The following is a 24,875-nucleotide window of genomic DNA, read 5'->3' as shown; positions in this document are numbered from 1 at the left end:
AAACGTGTCAGCTGTGCGCCAGCAGTGGTGGGACCGGATCCCATAGCAATGTACATGAAATGTTTTTTTTTCTCCTAATATATCACATTATTTTTTAGACAATTTCCCAAATAATCCTCATAATAACACTGTCAGCTGTCTAAATATTAAGCACGCTTGTGCAATAATCAAGTCAAACAACCGTGCAATAAATCTGACCTTTGTTAAGTTTTCAAAGTTCACTCGTTGGTGACAAACTGTCAGATCAGTTCATTTCTTTGGTAATTCTCCGAGGCTGAAGTTAGCGATGCTCTTGTATTGAAAGGTTATATTCTGACCCTTTTAGAGCTGCAGGGCATCTGTGTTAATAATAAAGTGGTATATTTTTAAAGGTGCATTAATTAATTTTAATTATTTTGACTGCTTAGGGGCAGCAGAGCAGGATGGAAACTCAAAATTTGACATTTTATCACCTTTTAAAGTCGTTGAATGCGTTACATAACAGCTGCCTCCATTCACATCCAGGAGACTAGAGAGCAACATTTATTTCCACAAGTCTTCACTCACCCATCCCGATCATTAAAATCAGGTATTCCAATCAATTCCATGGCCACAGGTGTATAAAATCAAGCACTTAGCCTTACAGACTACTTCTACAAATGTTTGTGAAAGAAGGAGGCGCTCCAAGCAGCTCTGTGATTGGACGCTACCTGTGCAACACCTCCAGTAATGACATTTTCTCGCTACTGAATATTCCACAGTCCTCTCATAGCGGTATTATAACAAATTGGAAGCAACTGGGAATGATAGCAACTAGTTCATGAAGTAGTAGGCCACATAAAAACACAAAAGAGCACCTTTGAGATGAATTAGAGACTCCAGGCCTTCTTGTCCAACCTCACAAATGTGGTTCTGGAAGAATGGTCAAAGATTCCCATAAACACACTCATAAAACTTGTGGAAAGCCTTCCCAGAAGAGTTGAAGCTGTTATAGCTGCAAAGGGTGGGTGGGCATCATATTAAACAACATTAATTAATAAGGAAGGAATGTCACTCAAATTAAAATATCTGTGTGAAGAAAGACGAATGAATCATTTTGGCAATACAATGTAAGTCAATTTAATATTCACTAAGTTCTAGTTCAGTATCCATAAACTTCTCAGAAAGATGCCTGGCTTTGTCAACATGCACCTAAGCTGAGCATACAAGTTGCTGATCCATGCACCACTGTCTTAGTTTTGGACACTAAGAGATAACAAGAGGAGGTGTGGAAGTGGTAAGTGAGCTGCTAGTCACAAGTTTGTCAACCAGGAGATCGCAGTTCAAGTCCTGTTTTGGTTTCTGTGGTCTTTACCCATGACAGCTGTACTAGGGGAAAAACATTAAGTGCAAAGTTTGGATTTTTGGGTATTTGGCAGCTTTCTTTGACAGGTTAGACACACAGTCAGCTCTAGCCTCCACCTGATTGATAGTTTTCAGCTCCACTAATCTGCCTCACTGACATCTGCACTATGTGTCTGGTGTTAGTTTCTTTTGTACATTTTAAAGCAATTATCCAAGCGCTACAATGAGCTCAAAGGGGTTAGCAAGCTGCAAGTTGGTGATGGTTTTCTGTAATGTCAGCACTCCAAATGTTAAAATAAAGATATGTGTATCTCACAAAAACATCTCTGCAGATGTTAACAAAATCTCTCCTGGGAGTGTACAATACATCTAGAGAGCCCATAACATTCTGTCCATTTATGTTTTCACTGCTTTACCACTGCAGTGGCCTTAAGGTAAAAAGAGCTTTTTAAAAAAGGAGATTGAATCACAACAAACAAAAGAGTTTCAGCCCCTCTGGGATAAGAATGTAGTGGTCCTATCATCCCGATGGTGGGACAAAAGGTGGAGGTCAGGAACTATGAAAAGGGGAGGAGATTTCAGGGCTATCCTGAATTAGTTCTTCAGGCATGTTTTCATGAAAGCAAAGTTTTAATCAATGGAGGGAAAAAAAGCATCTTTAGTTTGTAGGCGTCCTTGAGATCTGTCTCATCACAACAGGCTAGAAGGAAGGACACTGGATTATTTGGTGATGAAAATCCCACTCATCGCTATGATTCTTCACAAAAAGGAGCCACCTGAGTGGATCCACATGAGTAAGATTGTCATGAATGGAAGTGTAATGCATGATGTAATTGAAATATAGAGAGTGAGGAGGAAGGTTGAATCATGTAGGGAGGAGGAGTGTATAGCTGCAGTGGTGAAAGGAGGCAACGAGTGCATCTTGATCCTAGGCTGTTGTGGCTACTGCGATACCACTCTACTTCCTGCCCTCTTCTTATATCCTGTCCTCTCACTGCCCTAAACCTTGTAATCCTCTTGTCTCTCCTTTTCCTGACTCATAGCTTTGATTTGCTTCTCCTCTGATACAGACACACACACACACACACACACACACACACACACTGACTGAGTCATGAATATTCATTTGTTTGCCCAAATCCTGTTCTTGCACTGTTTACTTTGATGCTCCGGAGACAGAGCTCGAGGAAGCCCCAGTATTTGGATGTGTGTGCGTGCACGTGTACGCATGCGTGTTCCCAGTGAGTCCCATGCATCTCTGAGGATGAGCGGATCTGACAGCATCGGCCGAAAAAGAACCGCTGTCCTCAGACCGAGAATCTCCGCGCTCTGCGAGTGTATATGTGCACGCGTGCGTGTGCGGGCACGGTTGTCTTCCTGTGTTTATGTGTGTATGAGTGTGGGTGGACACGCCGTCTCAGAAATCAGTGAACCAGTGTGCTTCCTCTTTTTGAATGCCCTTTCCCATGATGTCTCAGTGTGTGTGCGCACATGTGTGCACTTCTGTGACCTAAAACAGATCCTGTTAGCGATAATATTCATCTGTGGGTAGCCGGTCAGAGCCCAGGGCCCAGCTCTGAGCTGGGCCCTGGGCTCACAGCAAACCAGCAGCCACCTGACTAAGCTCAGCAGAGGGAGGCCTCGTGGTGCAGCTCTGCCCCCAGGCCCATGCAGTGCTTTCTGTCAATCCAGTGAGTCATAAACTATTAGCTAACATGCTAACACGGTCTCACAAACCCACAAAGACCCTGCGTGGCTCAAGTTCACATTATATTTGCACTCTAAACCCCACACACAGACATTTTCTTACCATTGTGTGCTATTATACAAAAATATTTAATATTACTATATAATAGGAGATGAAATAAGTATCATATAAAAGAATCTCCAGTCAGAATTGGCAGCAGAAATATTACATAGAAGCAGACAGTCCCTGCTGCTAATGCACATGGTCATACATTAACAGGCTGGCACAGTTATTCACACATGTACACAAAAACACACACACATACCACATGGTGTCATTTGTTGTGTCTAGCTGTGTTTGAGAAGTGTTCTGTATCACACTCAGCTACTTTTCCTCTTTGATGACACTGTCAGCACATATGGTGACATTTCTGCATGTGCAGGTGTTCATCTGCGATGTAGCCTGTGCTGCATTCAAGGGTTGTGGCAAATGTTGAACACTAGAAGATTTTTTTGTGTCCATTTGTTGGCTAATGACCTGGCTGTTGCTATACAGCCAAATGTTCTGGGTTTTTGAACGCAGGGAGAGCTCCTTTATGGAGTTTGCATGTTCCCCCGTGGTTGCGTGGACATCCTCTTCACAAGCATGCTGATTCACTTCCTGGTTAAATAAAGGTGTCTATTATCAGTTTGGTATGAAATGGTTCCCTCGCTCTTATTGTGAAAATTCAGTCATTGCTAAACAGGCAGCCAAGGCCGTTCCCCTAACGTTTTCTAACTTCCCTCCTTGACATCTGGACTTCTTTAAGTTGCTTGAAGATGTTTCACCTCTCATCTGAGAAGCTTCTTCAGTTCTAAGGTTAAATGGTGGAGAGTCCCAGATTTAAGCCCTGTGGGAGTGTCACCCCAAGAGGGACAATTGACCCCCTAATGATCCTCTACCTAATCACACGAGCCAAGGTGTGAAAACGGGTGTAGGTCACAATTAGCTTTTCTTTTCAAGCTCCTTAGACTACGATGACCTGGATGACTGAGAACCTTCACAGACTCCTTGACATCAATCCACTGATTCTGTAGACAGGATCTTTGTGAGGTGCAGGGAGTGGAGGGCCACTCTATCCAGATCCTGGTGGAGAACTGGTTCATGCTTCTGTCTAAGGTGATGGAGTTCATCTGCAGGATGAAAGACTCACTGAAAAAGCAGCTGACTATGTTGCTTATATTGTTTTTTTAGATTTTTGTAGGATTAGGATCCAAAATGCAATACACAAGAAGCAGACTGAATTAAAACAGTAGGCTTATTAGGCTGATGCACAGAGTTCACACTATGAAGAACACAATCCAGATGAACTAAGGAGAACACTGAGGGGGGAAACACACTGGGAAAGGACAAAGGCAAGGCAGCACTGTTTATACACACACAGGGTTACTGGGTAAGTGAACAGATGTGGGAAGAAACGGAGCACAGGTGAAAGCAATCAGGGAAAATGACAAACAGGAAGTAACAGTAGGATCAAGTCATGAGAGACGCACACTAATAAACAGCGGCTTGATATAAGGAGTACAAGGGAAGGCATGTTTCTTTATTTCCCCCAAAAGTAGAAACTTATCAATGTAATATTTTAATATTTAAAGACAACGTTTGTGCACAGTGCACACATGCAGACATATGAGCGTGCACAACACTCTCTCTACCACCAGCATAATCTGGATCTGTGGGAATCACTAGTGTAGGCTTGCTTTAGTTTTACATTAGTGACACAGAAGCACTGAAGTAAAGATAAATGTGTTTGGAGCATACTGAGCACATGGATAGTTATATTACATACTACATTATGGCAGCATGCATGTGTTAAGTGAATAAGGTCAGCTGTCAGTAATTGAACAAAGGGTCATGCATTACCAAACTTATTAGAATTGATTATCAAAAAAAACATGACAATAATGATCAAATTACATGGTAATCCCAACCTGTTCTTCATCTTTGATCATATGTTTGTGATACCACTGCGTATGCAGAGCCCCCCCTCCCGTGCACTGGACTGTACAGCAGCTGTGTGGTGACACAGGTGATGTCTGTACTAGACGAACCGCTTGAGTATAATGGCCAAATTTGCCGTGGAGCGAAGAAATGTCTGACAGCTGCTGTAACTCAGTCGGTACAATTATAAAGCAGCAGCAGCAGCACCGCTGATCAAGAGAGGAGCCATACTGCAGCTTACTTACTAACGTCTTCTCGCTGACACGCTCCCATGTGGGCAGTTATGCATGTCTCACTGAGTGTTCACTGGACTGTGTGGCTTCCAGCTTCACGTGAGCGTTGGACCTATTTAGGCTGATAGGTGTTATATTTAAAACCACAATCATTTTGAAGCTTGTGAAGAAACAAGAAGGTAGGGTGGACTCTTCGGGCGAGAAGGCTGTAAATAAGAAACACCTTGCCTCGTGCAGTCATTTTCTCTGTAGGAGGTTATGAGACAGGAAAAGAAGAACTAATGAAATGTATAAATCAAGAGGGGTTAAATTGGTCCAGGGCTGTCTGCGGCTGAGCCAGAAACAATTACTCTTTAAAGTCACCTGGGAACGTCCAGCCTCACTACATTCATCTTCAACACGGATAAATATTTTTAGTGACAGATTTCTTAATAATTAAAAAAATGACTTTTTTCCCCCTTCTTCTCTTTTTCCCCATACCATTAGGGCTAATAACTCTAGGCAAATTACAGCTGTAGAGTAGATAAAGTGTTGAACCTTTCAATAAGGTTTCTCCTTTTACTGTGAAATCAGATGGCCTGGCTTTACTGGTAACAAGTTAGAGAGGAAAAGAGACCAAAAACTGTCATGAGACCTCTTTTTCTTACATGAATATGAATGTAAATTTGTCTATTCTGCTTAGACAACATATATCACACGCTGGTTTTCATTGAATATTTAACAAGACATTGACTGCTTGAGATAAAGTAGGTAAGTGCTACAATACAAGGCCAGACATGTCATCACCAGTCCAGCCCATCTATCTATGCGTTACTGTAATTCTCCCACTGTTTGTGATATTAGTTTAAATTAAATCAGGCAAACGGTTCTTGGCAGTGATGTTCGGTTTATTATGGTAATTTCATACAGTTGACCAATGGCTGAGGCTCCATTTTTTTGACAAACTGATCGGAGAAGGGAGAGCTGGGATGCAAAAACGTCTGGAAATTGTTTTATTGTGAAAACTGTAAAAGTTAGTGTGGAAAAAAATCTCACGCATGAATATTATTAGGTCAGCTTTCAAGTTGAAAGTGTTGGACTGTGCAGGAAGAAAAAACAACAATTTCTCGCTTTTAAACAAAAGCCTGTACTCTGATAAAAGGGACACCTTCGCATTATGTTGGAACAAGAAATACTTTTTTGTAGTTTTTAAAGGGTTAATGAGAAGAAACCTCCAGTAGCAGCGTACCTCAAACAGAAAGAGAGAAGGGCAACTCTCAACCCTATTTCATAAAAAGTTGTTTCCACACAACAAAACCGCACTCTTTCAATTTTAAGAGGACGCATTTCAGTGTTTTCTCAGTTTCAAAGACAAATAAAGTCTGCAGCAAATCCATAAGAATTTCACCAGTTAAACTGGGGTTCTTATACTTTCTCAATCCTGTTATTTTTAGACGTCACTGATTTTACATTTAAATTTTTTTTTAAAATTCACATTTTCAGTCAGAGATGGGTCCAGCACTAAAACGATAGTGGTTTGGATGAAATAAACCCTTTCTCAACCTTAAATGTGGTAAATGTTTTGCTTCAAACACACCTGAGGTGTTATGAGCAGGTCCTAGAAGGTGGCCAGGACATAGGACCTGCCCTTACAATTTGGACCCGGATAATTTGCAGAAAATGGAGGAAAGTTCAGCTCCAGTTTCTAGGTTGGAACGACAATGAGTGCATTTTGAATCTATAGTTATATAATTTTGATTGCATGTGGTACTGTAGGCTTTAGATTGCCTTTGCAGGAAACAGGCTGTAATTTAGCATCACTGCTTGTCATTTTATTTCATTAACGTTATCGTCACCGTTTCCACTCCTACAGCTGAGTCAGAGTTGTATTAAGTTATTGCAAATGTAAATCCAACATTTCCTACTGCTGCTAATTCCCATTAAAGTCACTGAACCAGGGAAACGGAGGGTGGCTTTTAATGTGAGGCAGCCACTTGGTGATTTTTTTTTTTTTTTTTCACCAGGTTAGCACTAATGGAGAGGAGTGGGAAAACGCTAATTGTGCACATAAAGTTCATTTTAATAGAGTTTGTTTTTAATCGAGCTTTAAGAAACCGATTTGCTGCAGCTGAAGGTTGCGGTACAGCGTGTATTCATGAGGGAGAGTCCAACTTAAGATATTCATTCGTGTCTTAGAGTGACACCAGCTCAGGGCTCAGTATATAATAGTCAGTTTTTCACACTTTGTCAGTATTTGGCAGCCACCTGTCTGTCAAACTGTCCTCTGATGAGGAGTTGTTTTTTTTGAATGCCTGGACTGTATAATTAATTTACATCTGCGGGAAATTAAAGATTCACAGTGTTCAACACACAGTCCTTTCTCTTGTCCATGATTACTTGTCTTTAATGTTTTTAAAAGTGTAAGCAAATGGAGGAAAACTGGAGGCTGACAAACTTATAGCTAAAAACAAAATAACTTTAATGAACTTTAATGAAGTCTGAAGGGTTTAAAATCCTCGGTCAGAATCAATCGGACCAATCCGAAGCTTCGGTTTTAAAAACCGTTTAAAGGAAAAATCCTACCATATAAATACTGAGTACTCCCAGACTGCCTTCTAACTGTGCATGAGCACCGTCTTGATGCATGTACATGTGTGGCAATGTATATTACTGTCCAAAAGTCTTGAGTCAAACCTCATTTCTTTATGTTTTGCCGGGAAAATGGGAAGCGGGTGCAGCGATTTATGGAATGTATGCAAGCATACATGGAAATACAGTTTATAAGGCAACAACAGAGCTTGTATAATTCTAACAAGCTTGAAAGTCAGTATTTGGGATGACCTCCTTTATTCTTACACACAGCCTGAACTCTCTTAGTAAAGCTTTCTTTTTATTAACTCAAGTAGTCTTCAGTGTTCCACTGTGTCTTTTTTCTATCAAGGTATGTTTTTACTGCATTGACAGCATGTTTGGGATCATTTTCATGCTGAAAAATTAAGCTGCCAATCAGACGCTTTCCAGATGGTCTTCCATGGTGGATCAAAATCTAATGGTAATTTTTCTTGTTTATCTATTTTTACAAGAACTCCAACACCTTAAATGTAGCCACAAATCAAAACAGAGCCTCCACTGTGTTTTAGAGACAGCTGTAGACACTCACTGTTGTACCTCTTTCCTGACATCCTCCACACATATTAACGATTCGAACCAAAATGTTGGATTTATCAGATCTTTTTCTGCTGATTTTGTGAAATTCAGCATAGCTCACCTTTTTCTTCCTGTTTCCTTCCTTAAGAATGACTTTTTGGCACACAACCTTCAGCTGAGACCATTTCTGAGGCTTCAGTGAACAGTTGATCAATCAAATGAAGGGCCAGATGCATTTCTCATGTCTTGTGTCAGGTTTTTACTGGGGTTTTTTTCCTATTTGTGCAACAGGCTACTACTAGTCTATTACACAAATTTGGCTGAAGATACTATTTAAAATTGGTTCTTTGCTAAATCGTGCTAATGTGTCGATCCACCGCTGATTCATCCCATTAGTTAAGTTTTTTATGCTTGAATTTATCCATAGGTCAGTGTTAAGTGATTAAATAAACAACAGAAACAAAAACAAACATTTCTTTAAAAATGGTCAGCTACAAAGGTTGGATTGAAAGACCTGATAACCTGGAGAACTTTTGCTCAAGACCACTTTAAGAAATGACCTTGGAAGCATATCGAGAAATGACAGGTAGCTCGAGACTTTTATGAAGTGATGAACATGGATGTTTTTGAAAATGGCAGCTGCCAAACTGAACTTGTCCTCTACTGAGGGTTTTTTTGTGAGTCCAACATAATAATATCATCTTTGGGGAGCTAGCCGGACACATGCGACTTATGCAGGTCTGTCAGTCATTTTTGTGCACATCACACTGTTAGATTCAGGATTATTTCAAAGCGAGAAAGGGGCGTGCTGCTTGAATTATTTGGGCTATGATGATCTGAGAGGATCATAAACAAACCAAAGGGAGATGAAACTTACATGGGAGCTAAATTGCAGCTAAAAAGTAAAAGTGGACACATCTTTTCTTGGTTTGAGTAACTTCGCCTTTAAACATCTCCACTTCTCACAGTTTCTCAAAGTACTTTACAGGTTGGTTGTTCCAGCATCTTGGAGAACTTGTCATATTTCTTCTTTTTTTAAACTTCATCTGTCTTTTTTTCGCTCTCTATAATCCCAGACTGCCTGCATGATGCTGAGGTCAGGGGGCTGTGGGAGCTTCACCATCTGTTGCATGACTCCTTGTTGTTCTTGTGGCTCAAGATATTACTTTATGACTCAGGCATTATGTGATGGGGTCGTTGGCATGCCACAGAGTCAATTTAGGACTGAACAGATGCCAGCCTTAAGTGGTATTGTGTAATGAATAAGAATTTAAACTAAAGTGCTTAAACAGTTTGCTCTATGTTTCATAGGATAAATAACATTATTTTTGTGTGTGGGAGGATGAGTGAAATCAGTAGCTGTAAAACTCAATTTTCTTTAACTTTGCTACATTAAATTTTTTTCACCACTCACCATCGGAGGTGAAGTGGTTAATACTATTGCCTCACAGGAAGTACCGTGTTCGAACCTCCTGGTCTGTGGTCCTTCTTTTGTGGAGTTCTCCTCGTGACTCTGTTGGTTTCTTCTGGCTTTCTAAACACATGCTTGTTGGATCAGTTGGATTGGATTTTAAATTGGCAGTAGGTTGTCTATCTGAGACTGTGGGGTGGTCTGTCTCTCTGTGTTAGCCCTATGATGATACTTGACCTGTCCCGGATTTCCCCCTGCAGCTGTTATAGTCTTCATCCCAATCAAGTTGGATCAGTGGCTAAGGACAAGGATGGATGGTTTGGCCGTGTTGTGCTCCCATTCCTCCCAGAATACTTTGTTCAGAGATCATGTGATCGTTTCTACTCAGTCCAAGAATTTTTGGAGGGAATCTCTGTCATTTTTAAAAAAGGAAAATCTGTTGTTGTTTTTTTACTTCCTCACTAAAATCCCAGAAACAAATTAAGGAATCCGTCTGATTCCAGGAACCCAGTTACCAGGAATCAAATGTGGTAATTTTCTGTGCATCTTAAGACGTATGTGTCTGATACTGTGATTTACTCATGAAGGTAATGAATCAAAGAAATATTTCAGGTCTTATATATAGAGAATAAAAAATGCCTTTGGTGAAATTCCTGCGAATGTTTTTATTTCACTGACATTCTTCCATAGGAGCACCTTGATTGGCTATTATTCATCATCCTCCTGTAACTCTCCCTCTCTTGCTCTCCATCTCTGCCTCTCTTTCCCCCCCAGTTAGCTCATGTTTTATTGATGCTAAGTGGTAAAGGATTTACGAGGAGTTTAGTTCACTCATCCCTCGGTGCTTGCATTATTCACACTTTGGAGCGTTTTGTGCCTCTTGGCAATCCCTCCGAGGATCTCTACTTCATTACTAACTGTTATATTTGTTGTTGTTTTTAAAAAAAATTTAATGTAGAAGTTTAACGTGCTGATATATAGTGTATGCCGTTGCTGTGCTGATGCACTTTATATGGCTGACTCACCAATGTGGTTGTATTTTACCCATCTGTTTTCCCACAGGGGCAACAACATAGGACGTAGGAGTCCACTGGCAGGAGTATGCGCTTAATGTAATTGTTTAGCTGCAGTTCAGATTGTGATTGTGCGTTTTTCTGCATGTCACCAATACACGCTAACTCTTTGCCAGTATGTAGAGCTTACAGCTTCAGATCTGATGGATTGGATGCAGTTTATTCGATTATGTTTGTTTCCTGCAAGGTTGTAATGATGCTCTCTGAATAAATTCCACACAGACATCCATAAATATGTTTAGCTGGTTGTTTACTTGCTGTTCGCTGGGTTTGTTTTGTTTGAATTTCAGCGGGTTGTCCTTTTTGATAGGGCCAAAAAAACAGAAGGTGTTTTTTTTCACAGGATAATGAGAAGATTTGAAGGTATTTAATATTAAAAGGTTCATGAGCGTCATAGTTACCTCCTTTAATTCTCTTAGCATTCAATCTCAGGCTGCCTGGTTTTATGACAGGGTGAAAGGAAAATGAGAGAGTGCACCGAGGGGGTAGAAGGAAGAGGAGTGTGTAAATGATGTGCAGAGCTTCATCTCCCCTCCTACCCAGCACCACAACCACCACCACCACTCTTTAACCCAGGGCATGGTGGGAGACAAAGTCAAGCAGACAGTGCGTGCATGCATGTGTTTCTGCGTACATTTAAGCATGTGAGTGTGCCATGAGACGTGGTCTGTCAGTGGGATGCACAGCGCTGATGTCTAGTGTGTCTCTCTCTGCGCATGATTGTGTATGATGCCAAAGGAAAGTCGTGCGCGCATGCATACGTACACGCATGCAATGTGCACTTGAATGCACGCAGGCGCACCTTATTAAAGCTGACACACGTGTGCGCACACCCACAGGAAATGAAAGGAGGCAGCAGTGTGCTTTTGAGGTGGGGAGTTTAACTGTACTGCATTTTTGTCATTTTCTGTTACATGCGAGAGTTGCTGTGTTTCTGAGAAATGCTAAGAATGTAAATGTAGGGTTTATTCACATTTATGCAAGAAAAACCCTGTGAAAGTTTCCCTCAGAGTGTGGCTGACGCTGTGCTTATGTCATCTTTAGTGCTTTGCTATAAAGGCTATCCTGTATTTATCTGCAGCATACAACATTGTGCAATGGTAATCAGGGCAAAAACAAAGCCACAGCTGATGGGATTGCTGGTCATGGTGTGGGCATTTAACTTCAGCATTATCTAAAATATGAATTACTCACCACGTGCTAAGTGGAGGGGAGACTTAATATAACTGCAGTAATCCATGTCTAATTATGGGTTTAACTGTTGAGGGTCAGCTGCAGTAGTATTCACTTTGACTTGTTAGCTGGCATAAAAGTTACTTGTTCCGCCACGCCATTGAACCCTTAAATAAATGTAATGCGGGCTTTAATGAAGTCACTGTATTGTGTCTGACAGTATTTGTGTCGGGAGAGGTGTTGAACTGTGTGAGACGGATTGCGCGCTGCTGTGGTTCCTTTCAAAATGGCTGCCTGCCCAGCGTGAGCGCTGTGTACGGTTGTTCAGATAGTGATGGTTTCTTTTCATCTGGACCGCTCAGACATAGCCTGTATTGATTTTTTTTTTTTACCTCGTTGAAACTATTACAGACACAAAGGCGTTTCTTTCTTTCCTCTTTCATAAAAGACCTCCGCTCATGCTGCTGCTGGCTTCTTGGTGAGATGATGAAGATGTCTTCCTACAATCGAACATGTTTAAGAGATGATGATCCCTTGGAGAATTACTTGAAACGCTGCTGTTGCAAAATAATGTTTTGATTACTTGTAACTTTGGAAAGTTGGTGTCAGTGTCACTTTGGTCAACTCGTGATGGTGAAAAATCAGAAAAGTGGAAGAAAAATCAGGGGAAAGTGTTGTAAATGTGTCTAAAATGACACTAAATGCACATGAAACTGTAGCATAATCACAATAATTTAATTTTTTTCACTCACTGTTTGTCACTTCAGTGACCACGCTGCCTTTGATCATTAGTTATTATTTTTCTCTGGCGCTCCTCCACAGGAAAGAGTGCCCCTCTCTGAGCCTTGTTCTTCCGGAGGTTTCTTCCTCTTAAGTTTTCCCCTTTCCACTGTCGCCAAGTGATTTTTTTTTTTTTTTTTTTTAATGTTTTCTCTGTATTATATTCTTTACCTTACAACATAAAGCACCTGTTTGGTGTTAAATACAATTAAATTGAACCAAATTAAAACAATCAATCCTATGAGAAGACAATGAGCATAGAGCATTTGACATCTTCCGCCTAAAACTTTATAGACAAAACCTCTCATGCTCCGTGCTTCTTCTGTCAGTATTCATATGAAAATAAAATCAATATCAAACCAATCCACAGCCTAAAAATTCACTATTTTCCCCTTTTTACCCCTTTATCACCAAAGTATCATTCAGCCCACCTGGACTTATTTAGTAATTTTGGCTGTAAAATTACAGAATTCTCATCTTCCAGGAACCATTTGAATCCTCTTTCTGGCCCAAAATGGTTCAGGGGTTACGGGAATGTGAAGCACACATGGTTCAGACAGCAGTACCTGTGATTGCTTTCTGGCATTGTTATACACTGAATATCCCCATAAAGCTTTTCTTCTCTTCTTTCCGAGACCATTTGAATTTTGTCCCTAGCACAAATGGTAACTGAGTTACGGTTATTTAAAGAGCGCCTGTAAAATGGGTCCACTGCTGGTTAAAAAAAGGAAAAAAAGGATGAAGTAATGTTTGGTAAAAACTGCATCTGTGTCCTGGTGTTAAGGATATAGATTGCAACTAAAGGAAGTTTAGTATAGATTTAACAATGATTTAGTCACACATTTACAACCACCTTATTACTTATTAACTAATGCATATTAAAATAACATTAAAACAAATTGTTACCTACGAATGTCATTGACGCTGTATGTAGAAATACATGCAGAATTGTCACTCATTTGTCAGAAATGGTGGAAAAAAATGCACCTTTTCATTAATATTCAGTAAATTGACTCCCAAGCCTCGGATGTTTTTGCTCTAGCACAAGTGGTAAATAATGGAGGTTTGTTCTGTGGAGCTGCGATCGATATATTGATGGGCCAGAGGTCGGAGGCAGTCATCATCAAACGGCCCTGTGCTGCGAGTGGGGCCTGACACCTGGGGGACCGAGGGGAAAGTGTGTCAATGGCAGTAGACCATATTCAGCCGTCCACTGATTTACACAGAGCACTGATGACAAAGCAGTTTTACCATCCCGGCGTCCTGCTGGTCGATAGGAGCAGACTGGGAAAGCGTTAGTGTGTAGGCCTTTTGCTCATCTTTGCTGGATGAGGTTAGTTTGAGATGATTCCTACAGAGGATGCACTTCAGCTAGAAAGGATGATATAAGTTGAATTCAGATGAGTGTTATGTAAAATGACGGGAGAGCTTCTGGTGCATCACTCAGTGTGTCACACGCAGAAGGTCTGGCCCATTGATCAGACTGAGCTGCACTAAATGTGTGTGTATATGTGTGTGTGGGTGTACTCTGACCTGTTTGTGCAGTGGAGTGTGAGGCCAGCGGATGCTGTTTCAGGGTCACTGCTGGTGTGGGACTAAATGGACCAGTCCAGGAGGCCGGCCTGTCACTAGCGGCCGCCCCCTCACTGTCAGTACTACTGCTGTCACATCACTACTGGGTCATATAGAGCAATCAGTTTGATGCAGCCTGACTCTGATGGATTGCTACTATTGGCCTCTGCGGTGTCTTTGCGCTGCAGGAAGCCTGCTCTGAGTGTCTCAAAAACACACGAGAATTGTCATATTGCAGACGGAGTACAAGTCATTTTGACATTTTTGTGAAATTAAATGCTGTTTTCTGTGTGTGTTTCAGGTGCTTTAAAATAGTCACGTTTTGCTGCAGCTTTTCAGAAGTTAGGAATGCCACAAAAAGGGAGCCAAATGGTATAACTGGCTCTTAATTTACTTGTTTTGTATGATGTAATAATAAATTAGAGAGAAGCTGGAAATGCTGAATTGGACTTAAAGAGCACGAAGAATAAGATGGCAGTGTGTAACTCCATTAACTTGCTTACTTTGATCCTGCTGCATTCCCAGTGAGCAGATTCACTTGGCTTTATACTTCCTGTGTGCTGTAGAAATGAAAGATTAATGTACCCATTAGCCCACCCAGGGACTTGCCAAATGGAAAAATCAGGTCAGGTCATCAGTCTAAAGTCCAAGGATGATCAGACCTGTAGATTCAGCCAGTGGTCTGGTGGATCTGTCATTATCATCTCATGGTGTAAGAAGTATTTGGCTACCTACTGTGGCCTGGGAATATCATCAATGCCCTGATGATTGACCAAATATGCAAACTGCATGCATGAGCATGCAGATATTAAAAACAATTTAATAATTAATCTTTTTGGCCACCTGGGGGCAATTGAACATCCTGTAAACACACTGCTGATTTTTATTAGTTTATAGAGTTTGTATTGGCAGGCAGTTCAGTTCAATTTAGTTTTATCACTATGGGAATATTTCAGAACTACAGTTGTCTGAGGGGGCTTTATATGGTAAAGTGAAGACCAATATTAGAGAGAAAAACCCAATAAACACACACAAAAGCATCACTTGGCGACAGTGGGGAGAAAGAACTCACTTTGAACAGGAAGAGACGTCCAGCAGAACCAGGCTTGGGGAGGGGCAGCCATCTGTTGCAACTGGCTGGGGTGTAAGAGGAAGGAGAAGAAATGAAAGGAGAGTATGGGGACACAGAGGAAGAAGACAAAATTAAATGGTATTCAGTATTAGAACAAGTGCTCAGTGCATCATGGGAAGTCCCTCAGCAGCCTGAGCCTAACGCACAGGATGGTTCAGAGTCCCCTGATCCAAGTTTAACTATAAGCTTTATGAAGACGCAAACTTTTAACCAGAATATTAAATGTAAAGGTGTCTGTCTCCCAAGTGTTATTTTTTTTATATGTATCACAATCTGACAATGAATGTAAGTCCAGTCTACACCCTCTTGTTGCCTCTGTTTTGATGCGACACGTATGTCTGTGAGGGTGGAGTTTGGAGTTTGACGAGAGCACCCAAAAGCCTTAAAATGAAACCAGTGGGCTAAAGGATCCTAAAGACACGGTACAGTTCCTTGAGTTGCAGTTCGAACAAGTTATTTAATCTATTTCTGATATAAAAATACCGAACACTACATAATGCTCCGTGCACTCGTTTCCAGCTCTGTATTTTTTATTCGTTGCCTCACGTGTGTGCCTGAGAGGTCATTTTAGACAGAGTTGTATGCTTGAGAGGCCACATCTGAGACTGACATCATACAGAGCCAGGTTTAGAAAAACCTGTCAGAAAGCAAGCATTCACAAGTCATTTAGTGGAAGATGAAGCCTGAGATTTTTATGGGGTTTTTTGGCTCATAATCAGGATTACTTCAGACTTTAACATCAGGAACAGTATTAAAGGTTGTGGATGAAGCGTAAAAACATGGTGGTCTGTTCCAGGCTGTGCTAGCTAAACACATAAAACACGAGTATCTCATTCTTCAGAGGATGTGCTTCTACAGAGTACTGTGCGGGAGTACTAAAAGAAAGACTAAAAGAAAACTGAGGCAGTGTTATTTATAGGTTAACGTCAGACAAAGTGCAGTAAAGTTGCTATATCTTTACTTTTAAAATAAAACCAACTCTGTTATAGGTTCCCACAGTTTTTCATGGTGATGCATGTAGTTTGTTCCAAGCAACTCAGAAAACTTGCCTCAGTTCTTTTGTGGATTTATGCTCTCTCAGCTTTATCTCTTAATGCGATCCCAGAGTGACTCCATGATGCAGCAGGACTGCTTGCTCTTTGTCTGGCCAGCAATAGTTCTTCAACTTTGCTTGACTTTCAGGCCAATGAGACACTTCCATGATAATGCACAAACTATTTGAATGTTTGTTATCATACTGGCTTTTTTTAAAACCAGAAATCCAGAATCCTCACACTACAGATAGTAGAGATCCCAGTGGGTGAGCAGGCGTAGGCCAGGCTTCTAGCTGTTTATGGTTTTGATTGATTCCATGTTCAGTGTGGAGGCAATCTTCTTTAATGAAATGGATGATTCTCATTATTTGCCATGTGGCATGTGGCGTACACCCGTATTGTGCCCGCCACTCTGCCAGAGCTTCCCTGGACACGGTGATCCCGTTGGCAGATTCTAAGTGAACGGGAATAATAAAAAAAATAATAATAAAAGGAAGTGCTTTGTTATTCTCGCAGTTGGCCAGGATGTATAGTGGGAAACCGTATGGAATATTTCAGCATCAGAGGTAGCACGTCTGAAAGACTGCCAACCGCGCAGCTGCTTTGGGATTTTTGAGCCTTCTGTTGATGTTTTTGATGATGATTTTAAAAACGATTTGTGCCTGGAAGAGTTTTCCTTTAATAGGGTAGAGAGGACATTATTTCTGGTTTTACTTCTACCCCACTAAAACAGGGAAATAGGTTTAGGTTAATAGTACAAAAGGCAATCAACAAATGAACAAATAAATCATGATATCTTATGTATTAAGATAAAATTGAAAAGACTTTATTGATCCCTTGTCACTTGACACACTTGTGAACTCCCTGCCAGTACAACAGTCAGTCATTAAAGTTCTGCTTATTTCCAGCGCTTTTTGTCCACTGCCTAGTAGACTGTAAATACTAGGGCAGCTTTGCATTATTCTAAGTTAAAAATACTCCTAATTTGTTTTTACTGGACCTTGATACAGTTCTTCAGTTCATTTTCTGTGTGAAGTGAGCTCTTTTAGCACATCTTCTTTCAAGAGAACAAGCTAACTTTCTTATTATTGGCTCCTGAGTGCAAACAGAAGTTTTAAATAGCAGGTGGGTGGGGCCGTGTATCTTAGGCCTTAGACAAACAGACCTACAGACTGGTCAGCAACACCCTGGCAACAAAAAATGCTAGGGAAAAGTGAATTCCCTGAGTGGTTGATAATTGGTTTCCAGCGATCAAAGAGCTAGGTGCAAGTAGTGAGACTTAGACTGTTGACCTTCAAAATAAAAGTTGCACCTTTTAAAATGTGTTAATTGCAGGGAGCAGGCGAATGCTATCCATCGTTTGGCCGATTGGTTTCACATAGAGATCAACAACTTCCCAGCCTTTTATAATATACAGTTTTCCATAGCAACCATTGTTGCTAGGCCTGTGACTGATCTGATCTTATACAGAACCAAGAGTAGAAAACCAGTGTTTAAAACAGTCTTAATGCTGAAGTCGTCGAAGATGGCTGCTCCTTCCTGAGCATGGTTCTGCCAGAGATTTCTTCCTGTTAAAAGGGAGTTTTTCCTTCCTACTGTCGCCAAACGCTTGCTCATAGGGTGTCATCTGATTGTTCAGGTGTTCTCTGTTTTATTGTAGTCTTTACCTTACAACATAAAGTGCCTTAAGGCGAACGTTATTGTGATTTGGCGCCATATAAACAAAATCAAATTGAATTGAATTCTGTCTTTTTTTCCTGTAGCTTTAATATTCAGTCAACAGGGACACAAATCTTTGCCCACAAATGTGTTAAACTTACAACAAAAGGATGTGACCTCAGTGTTTACGTAGTCTGTGTACTGTATGTGATAGTAGCATTTCAGTGATAATACTGTTAGTTTTGTTTGAACTCTAATGAAAACAGGCAGTAATTGGAGGCAGAGACAGTTTTAATTTCAGCAGCTTTACTTACATACATACTAATGTGTTGTTATTCAATCTGGTGTTTCTGCGTAACAGCAGCTCGCCGTGCACAGCGTGGGTGCGGGCTGACATATATTCACGATTCAGTGAAGTGTGTGTGTGTGTGTGTGTGCTTGTGTATCTCTGTGTGCGCTGATGTCATCCTATCCCTGGAGGGGACATCAGTGGGCTGTGTGGATTTTCCAACCTCTGCACTCCTTTCTTGGTTGAGTGGACTTTCTCCCTCTCTCCCTGTTTGCCCCCATCCTTCAATGTGGAGACACACAGTAGGTGTTAATAACTGTGTGGTCTTAAGGGACCATTTGTGGCCATAAGTGGAGATATTTGGCACTGTGATACATTGCTGCAGTCAGGCTATGTAAAATGTAATTATTCTTCCTTTTCCCCTCCAATGTTTAGATCTTCTCTAAATACATAAAAATGATCCGAAACCTGAGCTTTTCTTGGCTGAAGGAAATGCTAATAGCAAAAGATAAAAGCAAACCTTGAAGATAGCTTAGGAAGATTTCAGGTTAAGGCAAATAAACAAACACAAATCAACCTAAATTAAAAGAAGACAACCCTCCTCCTGCAGCTCTTACCTCTCTTTCTATATATTTAATCTATGGTTCATTTTTGTTTTGGCTTGTTGGTTGGTTAAACATTAAATAAATATCCTCAGAGGTCAAACTGAGCTGTTTACAGGCTAAGTGTCAGTAAAGCTGATCAGCTAAAAAAAAAACCTAAAAATATAAGCATCCATAATTTCAGCTCTGTGGTCTTTTTTCTTTTGCACCATCTCTAAAAATGAGCCATCTGTTCTTGGCTTGAGTGCTTACTTTGCAGTGCAGGTTTGTTTTGATGTCAGCGCTCCTGCTGGCTCAGCTGTCAATCAAAAACATACACCATTCTGCCCGCTCATAGGCTTGGAGGCTAAATTGGTCGGACACAGGCCTCCTAATCCAACGTCGGAAAGCTGCATTCCCGAACCTGTCTGCACATTCAACTAGAACTTCAGACGGCCTGTAAAGTCGACCTAGAGTAGCATTACTGTTGCATATGCTGAAAGCCCCTTCCTTCTTTTAATTAACAGTGCAAAATTGGAAGTTACTTTAAGAGAATATTTTACTGCAAAAACACTGAAAAACTTGGGTTTCATTTGGCCAAGTGCAGTTCTCTGAATCTGTGGAGATAAAATAGTTTAGCCCTCCCACCCAACACCGAAACTTAAATGAGTCAGTCATGACTCAGGGAAAAGCAAACTTTAACAGTGAAGTTACATCATGTGGGGTGCCTTAAGGCATAGACATGGATTTGGGGGTGGGGGCAGGACAGGACACAGGGGACATGTCCTCTCTAATATTTAGAAAACATGAATTTGCCCACTCACTCCCTCTCTCTTAGAGGACTGTGCACAGTGAGCAGAAATCTTGTTGAAACTTCCAAAGTCCAAAGGGCCTTAACGTATATTTATCATAAAGCGAGGGGTTACCTCCACAAAGAAAAGAAAAGTACCCTGACGCCAGGCGGGAACAACTGAATGAGCTACACTCTGACGTCTCCAGCCATCCATTCATCAATGTTTTTAAAGCCTTATCCAACCGAGGGTCACAGTGAGGCCAGGCCCTATCCCAGCTGACACGGGGCGACAGGCCTCCAGTCCATCACAGCCCAAACACAGGGACACTCACATTCAGGCCTATGGCTGTTTAGAATCACCAGTGAACCTAACGTGCGTGTCTTTAGGCTGAGGGAGGAAACCACTGCAGACTCTGATCATATATATCCAGATTAAATAAACAGAGCAAAAACTATGTGTGTGTTCAAGCCCCAACAGTGTTCACAGGTGTGGTTACTTTTAAGAGTGAAAAACAGAAGTTGTGTTGTTTTCTAAACAAAGGCACAGTCTGTTCATTTCAATACTGAGCACAAAAATATAAGAGATTATTTTTTACTATGTAAATATCAACTTCTCCCTTTGTTTTATGCCTTGAGAAAGGAACATGCAATCTTGTCACTGCGTTTGCACTGCCGCAGCACGTTAAATCCAAGGTTCAAACCTAGTGAGGCCGGCTGCGGCTATGAGGTGATAGGAGTGACTGTATCAACCTGCCACACTAAATGCTGGAAATCACTTGGATGTTGATACAACAACGATAATTTTCATTTAGAAGAGTTGAGAATAGTTATTTAAAGCTCTCCCGAATGCAGGAAATTAAGTGTCTGATGCTCAAAATTACATGGAGAAGACTGACCCTAACTCACCCCAGTTTCCTGAGTGAAAGTCTTACGTACGGCCCAGTTATCCACCACAAGCTGCTTCCAGTGTAAACTGTCACTCTGAATACGGCCTCACCTGACTACTTCCTAAAGTCTTTCTGGCTGAAATCCCTGAAGGCGAACTACTGTACAGTCTTGACTGTTTTTCACCCTGGTAGTATAGTTCCCAGCACCTCTGTGTACTATAATTGTGTGTAGAAGAAGAGTGACTTTCCTCTCAGTTTTTTACTGCCGCCTTGTTTGTTTCACTGAGGGAGGAAGATTAGAAAATATGCACACTCTCTCTCCCCCTCTGTCTCGACAGCAGCGCACTGCACTCTCTGCATAGAAACAATGAGTTAGTCAGTAAAGCAGCTCTCTTGTTTACTTCCCCACCCCCAGTTTTCCTTTAACAACGGGAACATCTTGAGCTCTTCCTTCAGTTCGCCACTCACTCTGATTCTCCTCGCACCCGGAAACTGGCAGAGGACGCTCATTATCTTTACTCTCTGTTGTTGTTCCGTGTGTGCAGAAAGTGGGCAATTATAGTACAGCTCTAGTAGACAGCCAAACCTTTCTATAATGAGAAGATTTCCTCAAGCAGGACGCATTGTGTATATGTGTGTATAGCACAGCTTGTGTATGCAAATGCAGACTTTCTATTTAATTCAAAGTCTGACCAATAAACACAAGAGACGCAGGTTCAGTTGGTGCTGCTTTTATGCCATGAAAGCAGAGCAGCATGAGCATGATGTGTTTTGTTAATGGGGAATATGTCCTCTAGAATATATCTAAACAACAGCAAGGGGAATGATTTAGTTGTTGGTACTGTTGTTTTGCTGTTTAAATGGGGGACGGGAACAGCCTTTTTAGATGAAAGCATCAGAGGAAACGGACGTGTTTGGTTTTGATCTCTGTTTGCTGCATTCAGTGGCTCTCTTGAAAGGATTTAAAGTGGTAATCAGCGGGATAATGGTTTGTTATTTTGTCGCCAGTCATGGTGCTAAGCGCTTATTGCTGTGGTGATTTTTGCACCACATTTCCCACCAATCAATTGTCATTCAAAGCAGCGAGGTTTTAGTTAAATGCGATGGCGATCACTGCTCATATTAAGCGCTCGGTTCTCGTAAAATATCGCTTCCTGTGAGCGTGGGACTTGAATGATTTAAGATGTGTTTAAGATGTGTTTAAGATGTGTTTAAGATGAGCCCTCATTGCATGTTGTTTTTATGCTGCTAAATAATGAAGTTATCATAGGGATGAATGTGCCGAATAAAGGAAAATGAACTGATACACAGCGTGACAAAATCCTTTGTTGTACACTTGATATTTGTTGTGAGAAAAATATATTTTAAAAAACTAGTTCATAAACGCATTGTGTTTGAGTTGCCCTAGTTTTCTCCCCTCGTGTGAAACAGATCCAGGGTCTGAGGAAGCTCCAGGCTCCGTGGTTAAAAACAAAAGCCAGTGAAAAAGTGTCAAAAACTAAAGTTCCTTTTGTGACCACTTGACGCTCAGTACAGAAGAAAGTCAGTCCCTGTAGACGCACTTAATTTTCCTCCATATCAATGTTTGTAACTCACTTTTTACATTTCTAAGTCTTCCTTAGCCCATCTGCAACTCGTCCAGGATGCAGCAGTCACCTCTGGGTGCTTAGTATTTTAAGATAAAGACCCTACAATCAGACAACCTATGAGTAGGCACCTGGCGAAAGTGGGAAGGAAAAACTCCCTTTTACAGGGAATAAACGGGCAAAACCAGCAGCCATCTGCTGTGACTGATTGGAGGGGAGGGAGAAAGACAAGACATTTAAAACATTTATACATATAAAGCCTCACATGACCAGGCTCCTTCATGGGTGAATCTTTTTTAAACTCACCTGCAGTTTTGGGTGAAACTCCTTACAATGTAACCACACTTTACAGTGCTAAATTCAGCAGTTACATTACAGTTACAATTATATTGTTACTCACGTTCCAAAGGTTCATCAGTTACCTGCACTCCAGGCCGATGGAAAGAAAAACACTTGTGATACAATCAGCTGATTTCAGTTTGTATCTGGGAGGAGGAAAGTGGTGGAGCGGTCCTGCAGCTGTTCAGGAGTGGAGAATAAAAGATTCCTTTTATTGCACAAAAGATTAAGAATGTGATGGTAAAGTGCAAACTGCATCCAGGGCAAAACAAAAGCAACAGAACTTCAGCTCTTTGCGCAGATCTGCACAGACAGCATGCTAACACAAAGCTAACCAGGAACCCAGAGGGATGATGAAGCTGAGTGCAGGCCGACCCCAGTAATGCTAAATGCCTTACCTTTTTAAAAAAAATAATGACCCCACCCCTGCTCATCTGATTAAGCTTTGTTAAGGCTTGAATTTAATGCTTTCTACTTTGAATGTTTATAAAAGTCCCTTCACTCCCTTTGTATTGTTGAAGCATTTTTAAGGGTCTAAGCAGTTTCTGTTCCAGTTTTGTGACTGAAACTCTTTTATTACGTCACCAATAAATTAGAATTTATCTGTGTGTGTACCCGGACTGTTTATGGATGCACTTTGCTAACTTAGCATTTGTAAAAACCATATTTGGATACTTCTGGCTCACGGCAAACACACAAGTAACCAAAGAGTGATGTCAAGTGGCTGCAGCTATCTTTTATATACAGTCTATGGCTGTGAACAATGTGAAAAGGGTCCCAAACCCAAAGAGAAATACCAACTGTGCACTTGGTTTTCCAGAAGAAAAAAAAAGTTCACTATTTGTGTATATGTAATCATAACAATATAAAAATAAATCATTAGCTAGCGACTTCTTGACAATATTCAGTATAACTAAAGACTAAAGGCCTGAAAAGAACTTCAACTTCATTTCACTTCTTTTTTCACTATATAAAACCTTGACATGTTTTTTTTCCCTCTCCATTCCCATTACCTCAAGCTCCTTCAAATTTATGGTACCAATTAATTTTTATGTTCTTGTTTCCTTCCACAGTCTGCTCCCAGTACTCCCGCGGTGTCTTCGCCATCTTCGGCCTGTACGACAAGCGTTCGGTCCACACGTTGACGTCCTTCTGCAGTGCGCTGCACATCTCCCTCATCACGCCGAGTTTCCCCACCGAGGGCGAGAGCCAGTTCACCCTGCAGCTCCGGCCGTCGATCCGTGGGGCCCTCCTGTCCCTCCTCGACCACTATGACTGGAACAAGTTCGTCTTCCTGTACGACACAGACCGAGGTGGGTGATGAAAATAAACACCTCTCGCTCTGACAGCTTAATCACACATTGGAGATGTTTTCGTGGATTCTGTGCCAGCTTGTGAGCATGCCGTACATTAACGTGTTTCTCATCTAACAGAAAACCTTTTTAAATGCATCATCAGTTGATCTCGGCGAACTTTCCTTTGAAATCGGTGAATCTACTTTTTGTGTAACAGTCTCCCCTCACCAGAAAATCATTACATTCACATACACTGAAAATGAGTTGTTTCCAGAAAATGAAAATCTTTGATATACTGCACAAAGGTGCTTTGCTTGACAGCGTTACAAGTTATCGGACTACAGAAACAACCTGCAATCAAACATAAGTGAGTCCTTGAGGGATAAAAATCAAAGGTTGGGTAGAAATATAAAGAGACAAGTGCTGCTTCGAAGTAAAAGTAAGACAGTCCTGAAAGCTGATGATATACAGATCATCTCACACAACTGTGCAAACAAAGAGAGGAAAAGCCACGAACCTATTTCATCACCAAACGCATCAACATTTAATAAAGCAGACAGGGTTTTTAAGCACTGCAACCATATCCAAATGATTTTAATCCCCAGAGAATTGAAGAAGTATTGTCTTCATGAAGGAGGTAAGCTTTGAATATGACCTGCATTAGATTTGTGGCTGGATGTGCAAACCTAAGGGATCTCATTTGAGCTACAGCGATTAAAAAACAGGATGAGTGTTGGAGGGTAATTTATTACAATGCAACACATTACTAGAATTGCATTACATTTATCTGTAACTCATTAAACCATTACTCTTTCCAAATTCAGGTAATTACAGATACAAAGTTAGTTTCGGTTTACAACCACATTAGCTACTTTCACAATAAACTATAGATCCACCCACAGGAGAGACCTGCTGAGAGCTA

The 24,875-nt window shown here is 41.0% G+C and overlaps 1 protein-coding gene and 1 long non-coding RNA gene across 7 annotated transcripts in view; one reads left to right on the top strand and one right to left on the bottom strand.

The window, feature by feature from the left end:
- The window catches only part of gria4b (glutamate receptor, ionotropic, AMPA 4b), a 155,354-nt gene that overhangs the window by 45,107 nt on the left and 85,372 nt on the right, over nt 1-24,875 (top strand). For all 5 annotated transcript variants that reach the window (XR_001225179.3, XR_266961.3, XM_003453711.5 and 2 more), the window contains exon 3: nt 23,732-23,971. Coding sequence is in view for 3 of the 5 variants with exons in the window: in XM_003453711.5 (XP_003453759.1) it covers nt 23,732-23,971 (240 nt within the window). In the remaining 2 variants the exon portion in view is untranslated. The remainder of the gene's footprint in view (nt 1-23,731; nt 23,972-24,875) is intronic.
- LOC112848012 (uncharacterized) lies at nt 13,541-23,805 on the bottom strand. Of its 2 annotated transcripts, XR_003221884.1 has the most exons (6): nt 23,672-23,805; nt 22,742-22,838; nt 15,431-15,495; nt 14,320-14,564; nt 14,038-14,157; nt 13,541-13,944 (listed from the first exon to the last, which is right to left on the bottom strand). It is a non-coding gene; the product is annotated as an uncharacterized LOC112848012 (long non-coding RNA). The 2 variants fall into 2 exon arrangements; XR_003221883.1 differs by lacking the exons at nt 22,742-22,838; nt 23,672-23,805 and having other exon boundaries at nt 14,320-14,918; nt 15,431-18,141.

Source organism: Oreochromis niloticus, linkage group LG10 (genome assembly GCF_001858045.2).
Source record: "Oreochromis niloticus isolate F11D_XX linkage group LG10, O_niloticus_UMD_NMBU, whole genome shotgun sequence".
NCBI classification, from domain to species: Eukaryota; Metazoa; Chordata; class Actinopteri; order Cichliformes; family Cichlidae; genus Oreochromis; species Oreochromis niloticus.
Note: the sequence above shows the minus strand (reverse complement) of the source record. Positions and strands in the feature narration are given on the sequence as shown.